The 13,582-nt window shown below is 38.1% G+C and overlaps 1 protein-coding gene across 4 annotated transcripts in view; it reads left to right on the plus strand.

Moving 5' to 3' along the window:
- Positions 1-13,582, plus strand: part of LOC133530998 (damage-control phosphatase ARMT1-like) — a 29,625-nt gene that overhangs the window by 13,142 nt on the left and 2,901 nt on the right. For 3 of the 4 annotated variants that reach the window (XM_061869073.1, XM_061869071.1, XM_061869070.1), the window contains exons 4-15: positions 853-983; positions 1,298-1,454; positions 3,028-3,168; positions 4,126-4,203; positions 5,495-5,569; positions 7,471-7,636; positions 9,140-9,225; positions 9,347-9,408; positions 9,971-10,041; positions 11,015-11,124; positions 12,460-12,637; positions 13,341-13,467. In XM_061869073.1, the coding sequence (XP_061725057.1) occupies positions 853-983; positions 1,298-1,454; positions 3,028-3,168; positions 4,126-4,203; positions 5,495-5,569; positions 7,471-7,636; positions 9,140-9,225; positions 9,347-9,408; positions 9,971-10,041; positions 11,015-11,124; positions 12,460-12,637; positions 13,341-13,467 (1,382 nt within the window). The remainder of the gene's footprint in view (positions 1-852; positions 984-1,297; positions 1,455-3,027; positions 3,169-4,125; positions 4,204-5,494; positions 5,570-7,470; positions 7,637-9,139; positions 9,226-9,346; positions 9,409-9,970; positions 10,042-11,014; positions 11,125-12,459; positions 12,638-13,340; positions 13,468-13,582) is intronic. The other variant, XM_061869072.1, reaches the window with a different exon arrangement.

Below are 13,582 nucleotides of genomic sequence, written 5' to 3' on the forward strand. Positions count from 1 at the left end.
TGTGTTTAAAGCCTGCTGCACCAAAATAAGGTCAAAAGTATCTAAAGCAATACGTACCGGTCTTTATCCAAGGGAAATTCCGCCATAAAATCCCTTTTTTCGAGATTTTCTCGAGTGGCTCGCTTGCCACATATTTCACACTTAGTAAACCGTTTTCTCGGTGGCATTGTAACAAACTCGTTCTTTACTCTAATCACGGTTCACTATTTTCGATATTTTCACTAAATAATAAAGAAATTGCACGAAATACCCGAACAAAACATTGAAGCCTTCATAATAAACAAAACAATTAGGCTGACAGTTGACTTGATGTAAACTTGACAGAATAAATAGCACTGACGTTTTATTTTTCTTCGTTGGCAAAGATTTGCGAAACAAGTTCCATACAAAACTTATTTTGTTCCTAGTTGCGTCAGCCTGGTGTATACTTTTGACTTGTGATGAAGCGAAGAGCGTACAGCGCCATCTAGTGGGCTTTCTTGAGGGTTCAAATAGTTACTATGACAGTTTAACACTGCCATGAAATATTCGGTAGGCTTAGCAAGAGAGCGCAGAGACAGTATTTCGCGTGCGAGATATATGTAGGTAGACTAGTACAACCCACCTTTATTTAATCCTATAAAGTGTTCCACTGCTGCTGGGCAAGGCCTACCCCCTTAGATTTCCAATCTTCCCGATTAAGAGCAGTATCGACCTAGTTGCTGAGAAATGCGTCCAGGTCGTCCCTCCATCTTCTCTTAGGCCAACCTTTTACCCAACTGTATTAATTGAAAAGGCTCGGGTAGAGTATCTCATCTCACGAGATGAAAACAGATGCGGTAGGTCCGCGGGCTTAAACTGTTTTCTTTCCAGGTGGACACAGCTGAGGCCGGGCAATGGAACGAGTGGCTCGACTCGCGTGAGGCGAATACATATTTCACAGACGTATGGGTTTTCGCCGAGTGCTACGTGTACAGGAGATTGAGAGAGGGCTGCGAACTTATGTAATTAGAAAGTGAAATTTTGAAACTCACCTGAAGCGGCATTCGGCCTTGAATGACATCACGTCAATACAAAGTCAGGAAATATGCATAAAAAGGGACCCATTTAAATTGCTCTTGAGTGTCCTTCATTGGTATCTTGTTGTTCGTTGTCACTTCATTTTTGTATGGAAATTTTTGTACAAAGTAATTCGTTATAATTACTCTAGTTTACTACTGATACAAAGGAAGATAAATTGGATGTTTCTGGACTGAAGTTATTATTATTTCTTGAGTAAATTAAATAAATTAAATGTTACCCTTGTTACTTGTTACAGCCCAAGTCTAAAAGACTTCGATCCCTTCGGCGACCAGAAGAAACAAGCGTTCGAGGATGGAAAAGAGGCTATGTGCATGGTCGCGACGCAGTTGATGCCCTTGTTGTCTCCCAGTGATAAGGACAAACGGAAACAGGACTTCATGACTATACTGAAGGTAGGTAATTTTTTTTATGTAGGCAAACTTATACGCATAATGTAGATGAGGTAAAGTTGCCTGTTAGTGGCCAATGTTGTCAGTAAGTGAGCAAAGTCATCCTTGAGTGGGCAAAGTCACCGGAGAGTGTGTTTGGGGTGGCAATTTGGTGACGATTAGGGATTGCAATCCGGTCCGGCGGATCCGGTAATCCGGCCGGATCCGGCACTTTTCAGGAGCTACCGGATCCGGACCGGATCCGGTAAAATAAAAAAGACGCCTAAATACAGCACGCACTGTGCGTTTTAGGTGAGGAAAAAGCGACGGATGAGAGATATAAAGTTGGATAGAACAAAAAACTAGTGAAGAAGTTTAAATATAGTGAGATAAAAATATATTTATTATGTCGATAACTGGGAACAGGAGAGAATTTCTTCTTCTTTCATGTTGGTGGCATGATATGACGATTACATAAATACTGTAATAGAAGGAAAAATTAAAGGATGGAGATGCCATGGAAGGCATTTGTAATTTATGCTAGAGAGAAGGTTAATGTTATGTCATAATGTTGTGATAGAAGATTAAAACTAAACAAATGAACAGGATTAAGTCGGCGGTACTCAACCGACTTGAGTTGATCTCATCATATATATGTATATTGATAATCTTTAGCAGATCTAGATTCTTTTCTATTCAAATTTAAGAAAGAATCTTTTGTCTTCACAATTTCATCCAATTTTATGCAATTTCCTACATCTTCGTACGTACGTGCTACTCTACGTCTAGCCAATTCTTTACTTGATCCATGTAACTTTTCGTAGGGAGTCCCTTTCCGCGATGGTTTTAATCCTACACTCTATTATTTTTGCACGAGATCGATGTGTCGTATTTCGTTCCCTATAATTTGCCCTTCTATCCCTAAACAACATTTTTTAAATCATACATTCTACTACTTTCACGCACAAAAAAATGAGAGCAAGATAATATTGTAGCGCATTTAATATCACTTTGGTTAAAAGTAAAATATATATCTTCTTTTGTTACTAGAATGGATGTCAACGTTACAAAGAATTCAATCAAAGAACAGTTACGATGACTTGTCCTTTCAAGGACTTCCATCTCCCACCCCAAATCCCATCATCAGGCTTTGTAAACTACTCAAATTCATAAATATTATCGAAAATTTGAGTACTTGTGAATGGTTAAATATAATAAAAACCGATTTCATATTTTGTTTTTAAAGTGATATTGACATTGTAACACTTTTTACTACTAAGTTCTATTTTATTTTTAAGAAGTTATTTATTAACTTCAAATTATAGATTTAGGAATACGTATTACGCAAAAAACTAGAAAAATATGTCACTTAATTAACTTTAATATCCCTATACCAATCCGGATCCGGTCCGGCCGGATCCGGCCGGATCATGGCCAAAATCCGGCCGGATCCGGCCGGATTGAAAATCAATCCGGTTTGCAATCCCTAGTGACGATACTTAAACCAATCTATAGTAGTCTTGCGTGGCATTGAATTTGATTAAGTACATATTTAATTTCTTGCTATGATTTTTACAAACATACATTTTGTTCGCAGATCTGCCTCTGGTCCAATAAATGTGATCTTTCACTATCCGTTGGTGAGCCTGTGTCTTTGGTGTCTGGCGAAAAGGGAAAAGACCCGTCTCAAATGCCCGCTGTAGACCCCTTCCAAATGGTCCTCGATTTTAAAGATAAGGTACAGTACACATGCTCTTAACCTGTTTTATAATTGATTGTATTTTTGGAGATAATCTTACATAAGGTGGTCTACACCTAAATTTAGCAAGGCCGAAGCTGATTACGATATATTTGTGATTAATTATGATGGGCAAAGCCACTAGAATTTTATCTTTTTTGGGCAAAGTTGTGTGAAACAAACAAAGTTGTGTGACACCTCACTGTCAGTCGGCGAGCGCGTGTCTTTACTGTCGGTTTATTCTCAAATGTCTTCTGTAGACCCTTGCCAAATTTTTCTTATTAATTTCTTAACTTTTAAGATAAGGTATGGTAATAGTTAATAGGCAGATTTTTTTTATTGTATAAGTGAACCAATCTTAAATTTAGCAGGGTTTTGATGTATTTGTAATGGGCAAAGCTAACATAAAAAGAGATCTAGTGGGCAAAATGACGTGGAGAATTTAACCATATAAAGCTAGTAGTTTATCTAGCGTATTTTTACCTGTTCTTGATGATTTTATTTATTGTATAGTAGTCCTACTATACTGGCAATGCTTATTTAATTTAACATTAAGAGTTATTGACTGGTTTGTCTATGGTCCATAGACTATGGAAACTGCACGTTAATTATGGTGCAATCACACCAGGTCGCTCGTCGCCTAAAACAATGTCGGTTGCCTGGCAACCCATACTTTGATGCAGCGATCGTACTCTTACGATCACTAAATACTTAATATCCTTTACAGTACATATGGTGCTACTTTATAGCACTAGTGCGAAAATTAGCATATTACGTTACTGTGTCGAACATTCAAAGGGCCATATGTACTGTAAAACGTTGTACGATACATTTGCGAATAGGTAATTCGCAACTCGTGTCAATTTAAAACACTCCCTTCGGTCGTGTTTTAATTTATCGCCACTCGTTTCGGATTTCCTATTTTTCGCACTTGTATCGTAAAGTACTATTTTTTAGTTGCTAGCGGACGACACGGCCAAAATAGCTGACCAGGTGGTGGCCAAAGCAGAGGCCATCGAGAAAGCGATAGCTAACGTACGTATTCGAAAATAACATAAGAATAAACACTTTATGTACCTCTTGCAAAATCTCCCTTTCCTTCTAGCCCTTTTGCAAATATAATATGCCGTGCTTCTTCTTATTCTTCCTCGCGTTGTTCCGGAATTTTCACGGCTCATGGGAGCCTTGGGTCCGCTTGGCAACTAATCCCGAGAATCTGGCGTAGGCACTAGTTTTTATGAATGCGATTGCCATCTGACCTTCCAACCCAGAGGGTAAACTATAATAAGCCTTATCGGGTTTAGTCCGATTTCCTCACGAAGTTTTACTTCGACGAATAGTGACTGGTAAATATCAAATGATATTTCGTACATAAGTTCCGAAAAACTCATTGGTACGAGCCGGGGTTTGAACCCGCGACCTCTGGATTGCAAGTCGCACGCTCTTACCGCTAGGCCACCAGCGCCTTTTTTTATGCCAGATGCAAATATAACATACCGTGCATAATTTATAATTTGTCCCCATCGGTCATTTCATCAAATAGACAAAATTTAACAGAGATGTGCTAAGTTTTATTAATAAGAAGGGTAGAAAATAAAAAGTTAAAAGCCCCAAAAACAAAGAAAGAAAAGTTAGAGGTAACAAAGTTTAACCTTTTGGACGCCAATGACGGATATATCCACACCGTAGGTCCAACGCCAAAAACGGATTAATCCGTCACAGACCACAGCCAGATCAACTTACGTGCATATACATAAAGTTCAATTTCAGTTTTGACATTTCGGTGACGTGGCGTCTGAGTGACAGCTTTTGTGTTTGATACGGCGTCGAAAAGGTTAAAAACCTATGTCGCATTTCTATTCAAATATTGGTAATCTTAAAACCATCAGGTTCCGAAGTTTGTGAAGATGAATCTAAGATGGGGCGACTATATATGCTTCAAATACTTTTTACAGTACATATGGTGCTACTTTACCGCACTAGTGTGAAAATTAGCATATTACGTAACTATGTCAAACATTTAAAGGGCCATATATTTACTGTAAAACGTTGTACGATACTCGTGCGAATAGGTAATTCGCAAATCGTGTCGATTTAAAACACTCCCTTCGGTCGTGTTTTAATGTATCACCAGTATCACCACTCGTTCCGAATTTCCTATTTTCTGCACTTGTATCGTAAATAACTATTATACTTACTTTTCATCTAAAAAAGATTAGGCCAACCTAACAACCTTCAAAAAGGCTTCAAGAGCGGTGCGATGGATACTATGCTACCTACATAGTATAGCAAGTTCGGCCTTGAAAACACAATGTTAATATTTCAGAACACCGTGTTCAAAGCCAAGTGCAGTTGTCACAGATTGGCCAAGCTTGGCGGAACACGAATTTGCATGGACGAGGTTTAACATTATTTCTTATTAGAAGTGGATCAACTTTTTTCAGTCGTTGCCATGGTTACCTACATCCTCTAAGTTACTTTTCGTAAACAGAACTTTGTAGGACATAAGCAACAAATAGAAAACAGTTGATCCATTCAATTGTTATACTTAGAAAGATGTTAAAGGTATACTTAGTCGAAAGTTAGTCATGTAGAAGGTATTCAGTACTATAGTCATTTTGAATTCAGTTTTTGCTAATTTTGTAGTCGTTATAATAACAAAGTATAAATAACTGTAGGGTAGGATCGTCTTATTTTGTTTGTATTTGTATACTTGGTAACCGGTCAAAAAACTTTGTGAGTAGAATAAAGCGCAAAATTCAAATTTTCTACGGGCCGGTAGCGCCTCGCACCTACATTTTTTAAATTTGCTGCTTTTTCAACTGACAGAAATGGCTTGATAGACTATATTTATTCCTAAATAACTTTTAGATTTATTAGTTCCAACTCCGACCGCGAGCCGCATGTATCGCCGCACTCTAATTTGAACCGTAACAGTATACGTGAAAGGCTCAATTTAAAGAGAATTAAGAAGTATTCGGGTCTCTATTGTTTCCCATAAAGTTTTAAGTCATTATGTATTATTGTTTGTCCGCATTTTCGTTAGCCATAATTTAGTTTTTCTCAGATACGCGTAACTTTTCAGGATTGCCATAAAACAAACCTAACCTAAGCTATCTATAGGATAACCTAAGGAAATTCCTGAAAAGTTAACGGTTTCAGAGTTGTGACTAATGATAATATGACTATCATTACATTATGACTTTCGATTATTATGCGAAAGAAAGGGAAGTATTACTTTTATCCTCCTTCTTCATCATACACTTCAAATTGAACCATTAACGCTTATCAGTACAATTCAATTTAGAGTTAGCAGAAAGTGCGTTGCAGTGTACTCTCAGTTTTTTTTTAAAGGCGGAGTGTAATTATTTAAAGTTTTAATAGTCCGTAGCAAGCTCTGTTCTCCATACAAACGTAGTTACCCTCTCATTTTAAAAGGACTATCTAGATTGCTCTGAAACTTTGTACTTACAATAAGATAAGGTTAAATTACTAACAGACGCTCCGATTTGGCTGGCGCCAGCCATCTTGGAGCCGATGTAGCAACCATTCCAACATTGCTACAGACGTTCCGACGGTTGACTATCCAGCCGTCAGTTGACTTTGCTCTGAAGTAGTGAACGGACGTCATGCCGCTTGCTCTTGCGAACGCGACTGAGCCGCATTCGGTCGGAACGAAGCTTCCAGACCTACCAATTTGGTTGGACGGTCGGCTTGTGGGATGCGCCGGCGAGCCGACCACGTCCAATCAGTATTAATAATAATTATGTCGGACTGACCATCCTATACACTTTCCGTTTTGGTCGTGGTCGGGTTGTCGGCACCAGCCAAATCGGAACGTCTGTTAGTACTTATATCTATGCCTGTAAGTAGTTTATGTAGCTTCAGATACCATAGTTAAAAGAATACAGCGAGTTGTAAGTTTTTCATATAAAACTTGTTTTTGCTCTATTTGATTTGTTTTATAAGCTGGAGCTATACAAACTAATTCTATAGATATACCTTATCGGCTTATCCCATTGTTTGTGCAAATAAGTTTCATTACAATCCAACACATAATTTTAAAATGCGAACGATAGAATCAGACCAAGCTAAGTTGGCAGCGATTTTGATAGCCCAGCCTGTGCGAGTGTTAAGTGAACATCATCATTTCATTGATGTTTGACGCTTATAATAACACATGCACTGTATGGTCTATCAAAATCGCTGCCAACTTATCCTGGTTACTCTACTCCGTTTGTATGAGAAGATGAAATTCGGCCGAGCTTGCGGTGGGCTCTTAAGATTCTTATACTGTTTTAGGCACAAAAAGAGGCTCTAGCCCAAGCGGCAGCCGATAAAGCCAACAAGGGCAAAGGCAAGGGCGCGCCGCCGCCGCCCCCGGAGCCGGCGGAGGCCGAGCAGGCCGAGCCGCCGCCGCCTGTACCGTGCCCAGCTAAAGTTCTAGTCCCCAGCGCCGTGCAGTTCGGTAATTATCTAGTTCATTCATATTTGAAGACAAGCTTACAGAGAACGATTGGTTTGAATCCCAGCACCTCCACCATGTCGCGAACGCCCCCTAGGTAAACATAATATTACTATATAAATTTATATTAATCATTAATATGAACTGGCCGAAGTGAAGTGAGTGACACTATGAAACTTTGCAGTTTTTTTTTTTATAACGAAACATATTCTCAAACATCCAGTAATTAACTAGCGATTTGCTTGAACAAAACTCTCTCGTCTCTACAAAAATTAGAGGGTTTGCCTACTTTTCAATAGTTTGGAGGACAATTTCTCCTAATAAAAATACGTGTCTGTTATTTTAGACTACTCTATAACATATATAAAAATAAATCAACTTGGAGCCTGACAGTTGGCTACCTATCCTTGTTAGATACATAGTACATAGATAACAAACTGTGGTTTTATTATCATCGGTCCGTAACTTTGTCCGTATAAAAGGCGGATAAAGGCAAAGGGAAAGGAAAAGCCTCCGCCAAATTTCGCGCTATTTCTACAAAATTAAATATATTTCAAATTTCAACCGAACTTCCGTCAGACACAGGCATATTATAGTTATTTACGATACAAATGCGAAAAATAGGAAATTCGTAACGAGTGGCGATAAATTAAAACACGACCGAAGTGAGTGTTTTAAATCGACACGAGTTGCGAATTACCTATTCGCACATGTATCGTACAACGTTTTACAGTACATATGACCCTTAAAATTTTCGACATAGTTACGTAATGTGCTGATTATCGCACTAGTGCGGTAAAGTAGCACCATATGTACTGTAAAATATGTTAAAACGGGTCACTCACGTATTTTAAGTCGAAAACGCTCGACATGTTTCACTCCGTTCCACTTAAAACTCGTTCGTTCGTCCTCGCGCGTGTCGGCAGAGCTGATACCCCTCACCGCACCCGCTGCAAAAGATCGAGCGCGTAGAACTATGCGTTTGAAATAGAATTTCGCTTGCTTGCGCGCGCAACGCAGCACAGGTCCGTCTCGCAACACGACTTGCCCCGCACTGACTATACGGACGAGAGCGGGGTAATGGTATGAACCTAGGCGGGATTAAGGCTTATTTTTTAGGAATTGAGCACAGTATGAATTTGCAAAAAGAAAGAAAACCTAATCATTTTATAGTGATTTGTGTGACAGATTGTTAAGTTTCATAAATTTTCTATAAAAGTTGCAGTAGTAATAAGGATACAACTGAAATAAATAGGAGTGACTTCAAGAATTTTTTTTCTTCACTTATTTAAATTAAAATAAATTCCCAGAAAAACTACATCATTGCTCATATCTTGTAGATTGTTATATATTTTTTTCTCCTCAAAAATTGTCATATTTAATATAAAAAAATGGTTCAGAGTAACTTAGTTTTACGGTATTTTGCGGGAGGAGGAACTTTAATTTCGTTCCAAGCGAGTGTTCCACGACACTCACCAATTTTCTGATTTGTTATGATATTTGCAGATATCGTGTGCGACAATGCAGGTTTCGAGCTTTTCGCTGACTTGTGTCTAGCGACCTGGTTGGTTGAACAGAAGATTGTACAAAAGGTAACGTTTAACACTAAATTCTTTTGAGCTGTTGATGCCTTTATGAAGCCACAAATCAAAAGACGTTTTCCATTTTTTTTAGTTAATACCTATTTGAATATTTTAAATACTTGTATTTCAGGTACGATTCTACGTGAAGAAAATACCGTGGTTCGTCTCGGACGTTACGCCGAAAGACTTTACGTAAGACCATTTATATCTAGTGTTTTATTTTTAGAATGCACTGTATTTAGTGCAGTGACTGTAACAGGAGCAAAAAAAATAATGGTAGACTGTACTCCTCAAACTGGCCAACATTTGTTTAGCAACTTTTAAAAATAACTTATGGTTTTTATTTTTAGTACACTTTGAAGTTTATTTTAAGGCTCAATGTATTGCGATTTTTTATTTATTTTTAAGGCGTGATAAGCAACGTCAATTAAAACGATAATGGCGTACATTGAAAATAATATTTAATTTGTATGTAAAATAGGAAGACTAAAAACTTCATAATTTTTAAAAGTTGTTGAACAAAATTGACACCGTTTGAGGAGTACAATCTATGTTTTAATTAATTTCCTCGTGTTACAGGCGACACCCGGTATAAATGTTCATTAAAATAAACTAATCAAGCAAAAAACGTAATAAACAAAAAGTGTTTAAAATTAAGTTAAAATTTTACGGGTCTTTTAAATTTAAAGTTATATTTGCATTTTAGGACACTAATCGAATAGTCTAAATACAAAAGTGATGTATTTCATTGCAGAGAGTTGATCCAGATGTGCTGCAATACACAATACAGCCGGCAGGCGCCTCCGCCCGAGCTTAAAAAGCCACGTTAGTATTGACATTCTACAGTTCAGACTTGAGGAAATAATACGCCGAATAGAATTGGTTAAATAACAGTTTTAATGTAAGATATAAATTTTACAACAATGATGTGTGCAATTTTCAGTTTCGCATTGACAGTAGCGACACCAAGTGGCAATATTAGTACACTAACTGACGTTTGTTCGTTCGGAAACTATAATTAAATAAATAAATAAATATTATAGGTATATTAATGTGACAGTGACGTTACGTTTGCTACGGAGCGTTAACGATTGGTATGTTGGCTACGCGGGCTACGCTATCTTTTAAACAAATCCGGTGTTATTTTACAATCTTTTATTTAACATTTAATGCCTCAAATGCCGAAATCAAATGCAAATCTAATAGATAAACATAGTATGTTTGTACGGGTCAAATCTTGCAAGTTCTATTTGACCCACTTCCCGATTTTCAGTGAAGGTGAAAAATTTTATACATATGTAAGTCGGGTGACAGTGCAATATTATGGTACCATCGAGCTGATCTGATGATGGAGACAGGAGGTGGCCATAGGAATTCAGTGATAAAACAACGCAACCTAATTGTGTTCGGGGTTTTTTGAATTGTCTCGATGAGTATTAGTTGCCTGCGGAAAGAAAAGTACAGTCAGCGATAAAAGCTTGTACCAAAACCTGTAATTGGCTTCCCTGATACATATTTATGTTAACCTAGTTTTAGTTTACTTAAGCTGTTGGTTTTCCGAAAAAAAAAAAAAAAAAAAAAAAAAAAAAAAAAAAAAAAAAAAAAAAAAAAAAAAAAAAAAAATGCAAACACATATTATGCAGTGCGGTTGGCTACCGAAAGAACGGCTTCCATACCCTATACAAGGTGATCGTATCCGAAGGATTATTCTTGAAGCGAAGAATATAATGACTATGGGTCGACAACGTTATGGCCAAAAAAAATTATTATTGATGTATTTGTACATATTGTATCACAGTGGCCGAAGGCGAGGCGCCCCCGCCGGGCACGAGCGTCACGTCGGCCGAGCTGCAGGGCCTCGGCAAGAAGTTCCAGCGGTACTACGACGACGGGGTATTCGTTGTGTCGGTGAGTTATTTGCCGAAATTTCATCAGAGAGTATCAAATCAAATTATTCAATATAAACCGGCATACATTGTAAAAAAATTGGACCCGAGTATCTCCTTAAACCTCCTCCAGAGGAGTGACCCTACTCATAGTGTTGTGTTCCTGCCGGCGAGTAAGGTTGCCAGAGCTCAACGGGGTGCGGAATGTTAGGGTCGGCAACGCGCATGTCACTCCTCTGGAGTTACAGGCGTACATAGGCTACGGCGACTGCTTACCATCAGGCGGGCCGTATGCTTGTTTGCCACCGACGGCACCGACGTAGTATTTAAAAAAATGTTCTATTAAAAAAAAGCATTTAAGCGCTGGTGGCCTAGGGGCAAGAGCGTGCGTCTTGCAATCCGGAGGTCGCGGGTTCAAACCCCGACTCGTACCAATGAGTATTTCGGAACTTATGTACGAAATATCAATTCTTGGGATTAGTTGCCAAGCGGACCCCAGGCTCCCATGAGCCGTGGCAAAATGCCGGGACAACGCAAGGAAGATGATGATGATTAAAAAGATTAAGATTACATTTTAAGTTTAAGAGGAGGTTTAAGTTCAAAATTCGCAGTGGCAGATGATTTCGGAACTGCCCACATCAAAATACACTGGAAATTGAATTATTAAATTTAATAAAATTATTAAATTATTTTTAATTATTTTCTTGGCTGGAATACCGGTTAAATTTTAAACACTTAGCTTCTTATGTTGATTTAAACTAACACGATGTTCACTCATAATTTAAAACTTAAACTGTATATTAACACTCTCTTAACGCAAGTTCTTAGCCCATTAAAACCAACATTAGTAGCGGTACCAAAAACTGGCGATACGAGTATTTATGGCTCTTCTAAAAAGTGTGCTGACCTCATTAAACTATACGTATACTCTGTAACTTTATATTTCGGTATTTAAATAAAAGTCGAAAAAATCAACCCTCAAATGGCTCCTTAAACCAGTACTGAGGGTAGATGAATACGTTACATGACCAAATAATGTAGGTTAAAGTCAGGTCGTTCAGTTGACAGATCCAGGCGGTTTTGTATTTGGTTGGTTAACTAATAAATGTTATAACTACCCGAAAATGTACGAATTGTTTGTTTACTCTTATTTAAATACCTAAAGATACAGAGTATAGGTATATTTATTTATTTAATCTTTATTGCACAAAAGAAAAAAATCTTACAGTGCAAAAGGCGGACTTAATGCCACGAGGCATTCTCTACCAGTCAACCTTAAGGCTAAGCAGAGAGATTATATGCAGTTTCAACAGTTAAAATTCTTATCTACAAACCATACATAAATAATATTTTCCAGTGCGAAGACTTCTGGACATCTCCCCACGTATTCAAAGACATGAAGAAGTACGACTACTGGTTGTACCGCAAGCTGCAATACGCTGTGGCAGTCCTCTTCAAGGGAGACCTGAACTATAGAAAACTACTGGGCGAGAGAAATGTGCCGCCCATTACACCACTGTTACAAGCTCTGCAAGGTATCTTATCTTATCTTACGTGGAATTTAAGTATCTTACGTGGCAGTTATGTTTTAAAGGTGACTAAACTATAGAAAACTGACGGGTGAGAAGAATGTGCCGCCTGTTACAAGTTACAAGCTCTGCAAGGTATCTTACCTTATCTTACGTGGCAGTAAGGTATTTTATGTTATCTTACGTGGCAGTTATGTATGAGTATAAAGGTGACCCAAACTATTGAAAACTGCTGGTTGAGAAAAATGTGACGCCTATTACAAGCTCTGTAAGGTATTCTATTTTACCTTACTACTACGTAAGGTATTATATGTTATATTACGTAACAGTTATGTTTAAAGCCAACCTAAACTGTATAAAACTGTTGGGTGAGAAGAATGTGCCGCCTGTTACAAGCTCTGCAAGGTATCTTATCTTGCGTGGCAGGTATGTTTAAAGGCGACCTATACTACTCGTATATAAAACTGCTGGGTGACAAAAATGTGCCGCTCATTACACCGCTGTTACAAGCTCTGCAAGGAATCTTATGTTATCTGATGTGGCAGTATGGTATCTTATCTTATGGAAAAATGGTTTAGGTGGCAGTGGTAGTAGTTTTTTTTTAAGTAGTATTATAATACTTACCTTAGTAAAGCCTTCCTAGGCGCATTGTGTGTTTTGTCTTTATTTATTATATTGATAAACAATAATGAATGCTTGTTCTATTCAGGTTTCCAACCGGCACCTTTGATCGCGTGTCGCACGGTCAAGTGCGATCTGATCTGCGGCTTGAAGAAAGGCAGATCGGAACAACTCTTCAAGGTGGATCCTAAGTGGATGCAGACTGGGGACTACGGGTGAGAATCAAATATGTATTCTTTATATACAAGAGAAGAGAATAACTGCTACTACTACTACTGTTGCCACTGTGCTCTAATTAATGCTTATAGGGTGGTTGACTGTTAAGTCAAA

The sequence above is a fragment of the Cydia pomonella genome, chromosome 24 (assembly GCF_033807575.1).
Source record: "Cydia pomonella isolate Wapato2018A chromosome 24, ilCydPomo1, whole genome shotgun sequence".
NCBI classification, from domain to species: Eukaryota; Metazoa; Arthropoda; class Insecta; order Lepidoptera; family Tortricidae; genus Cydia; species Cydia pomonella.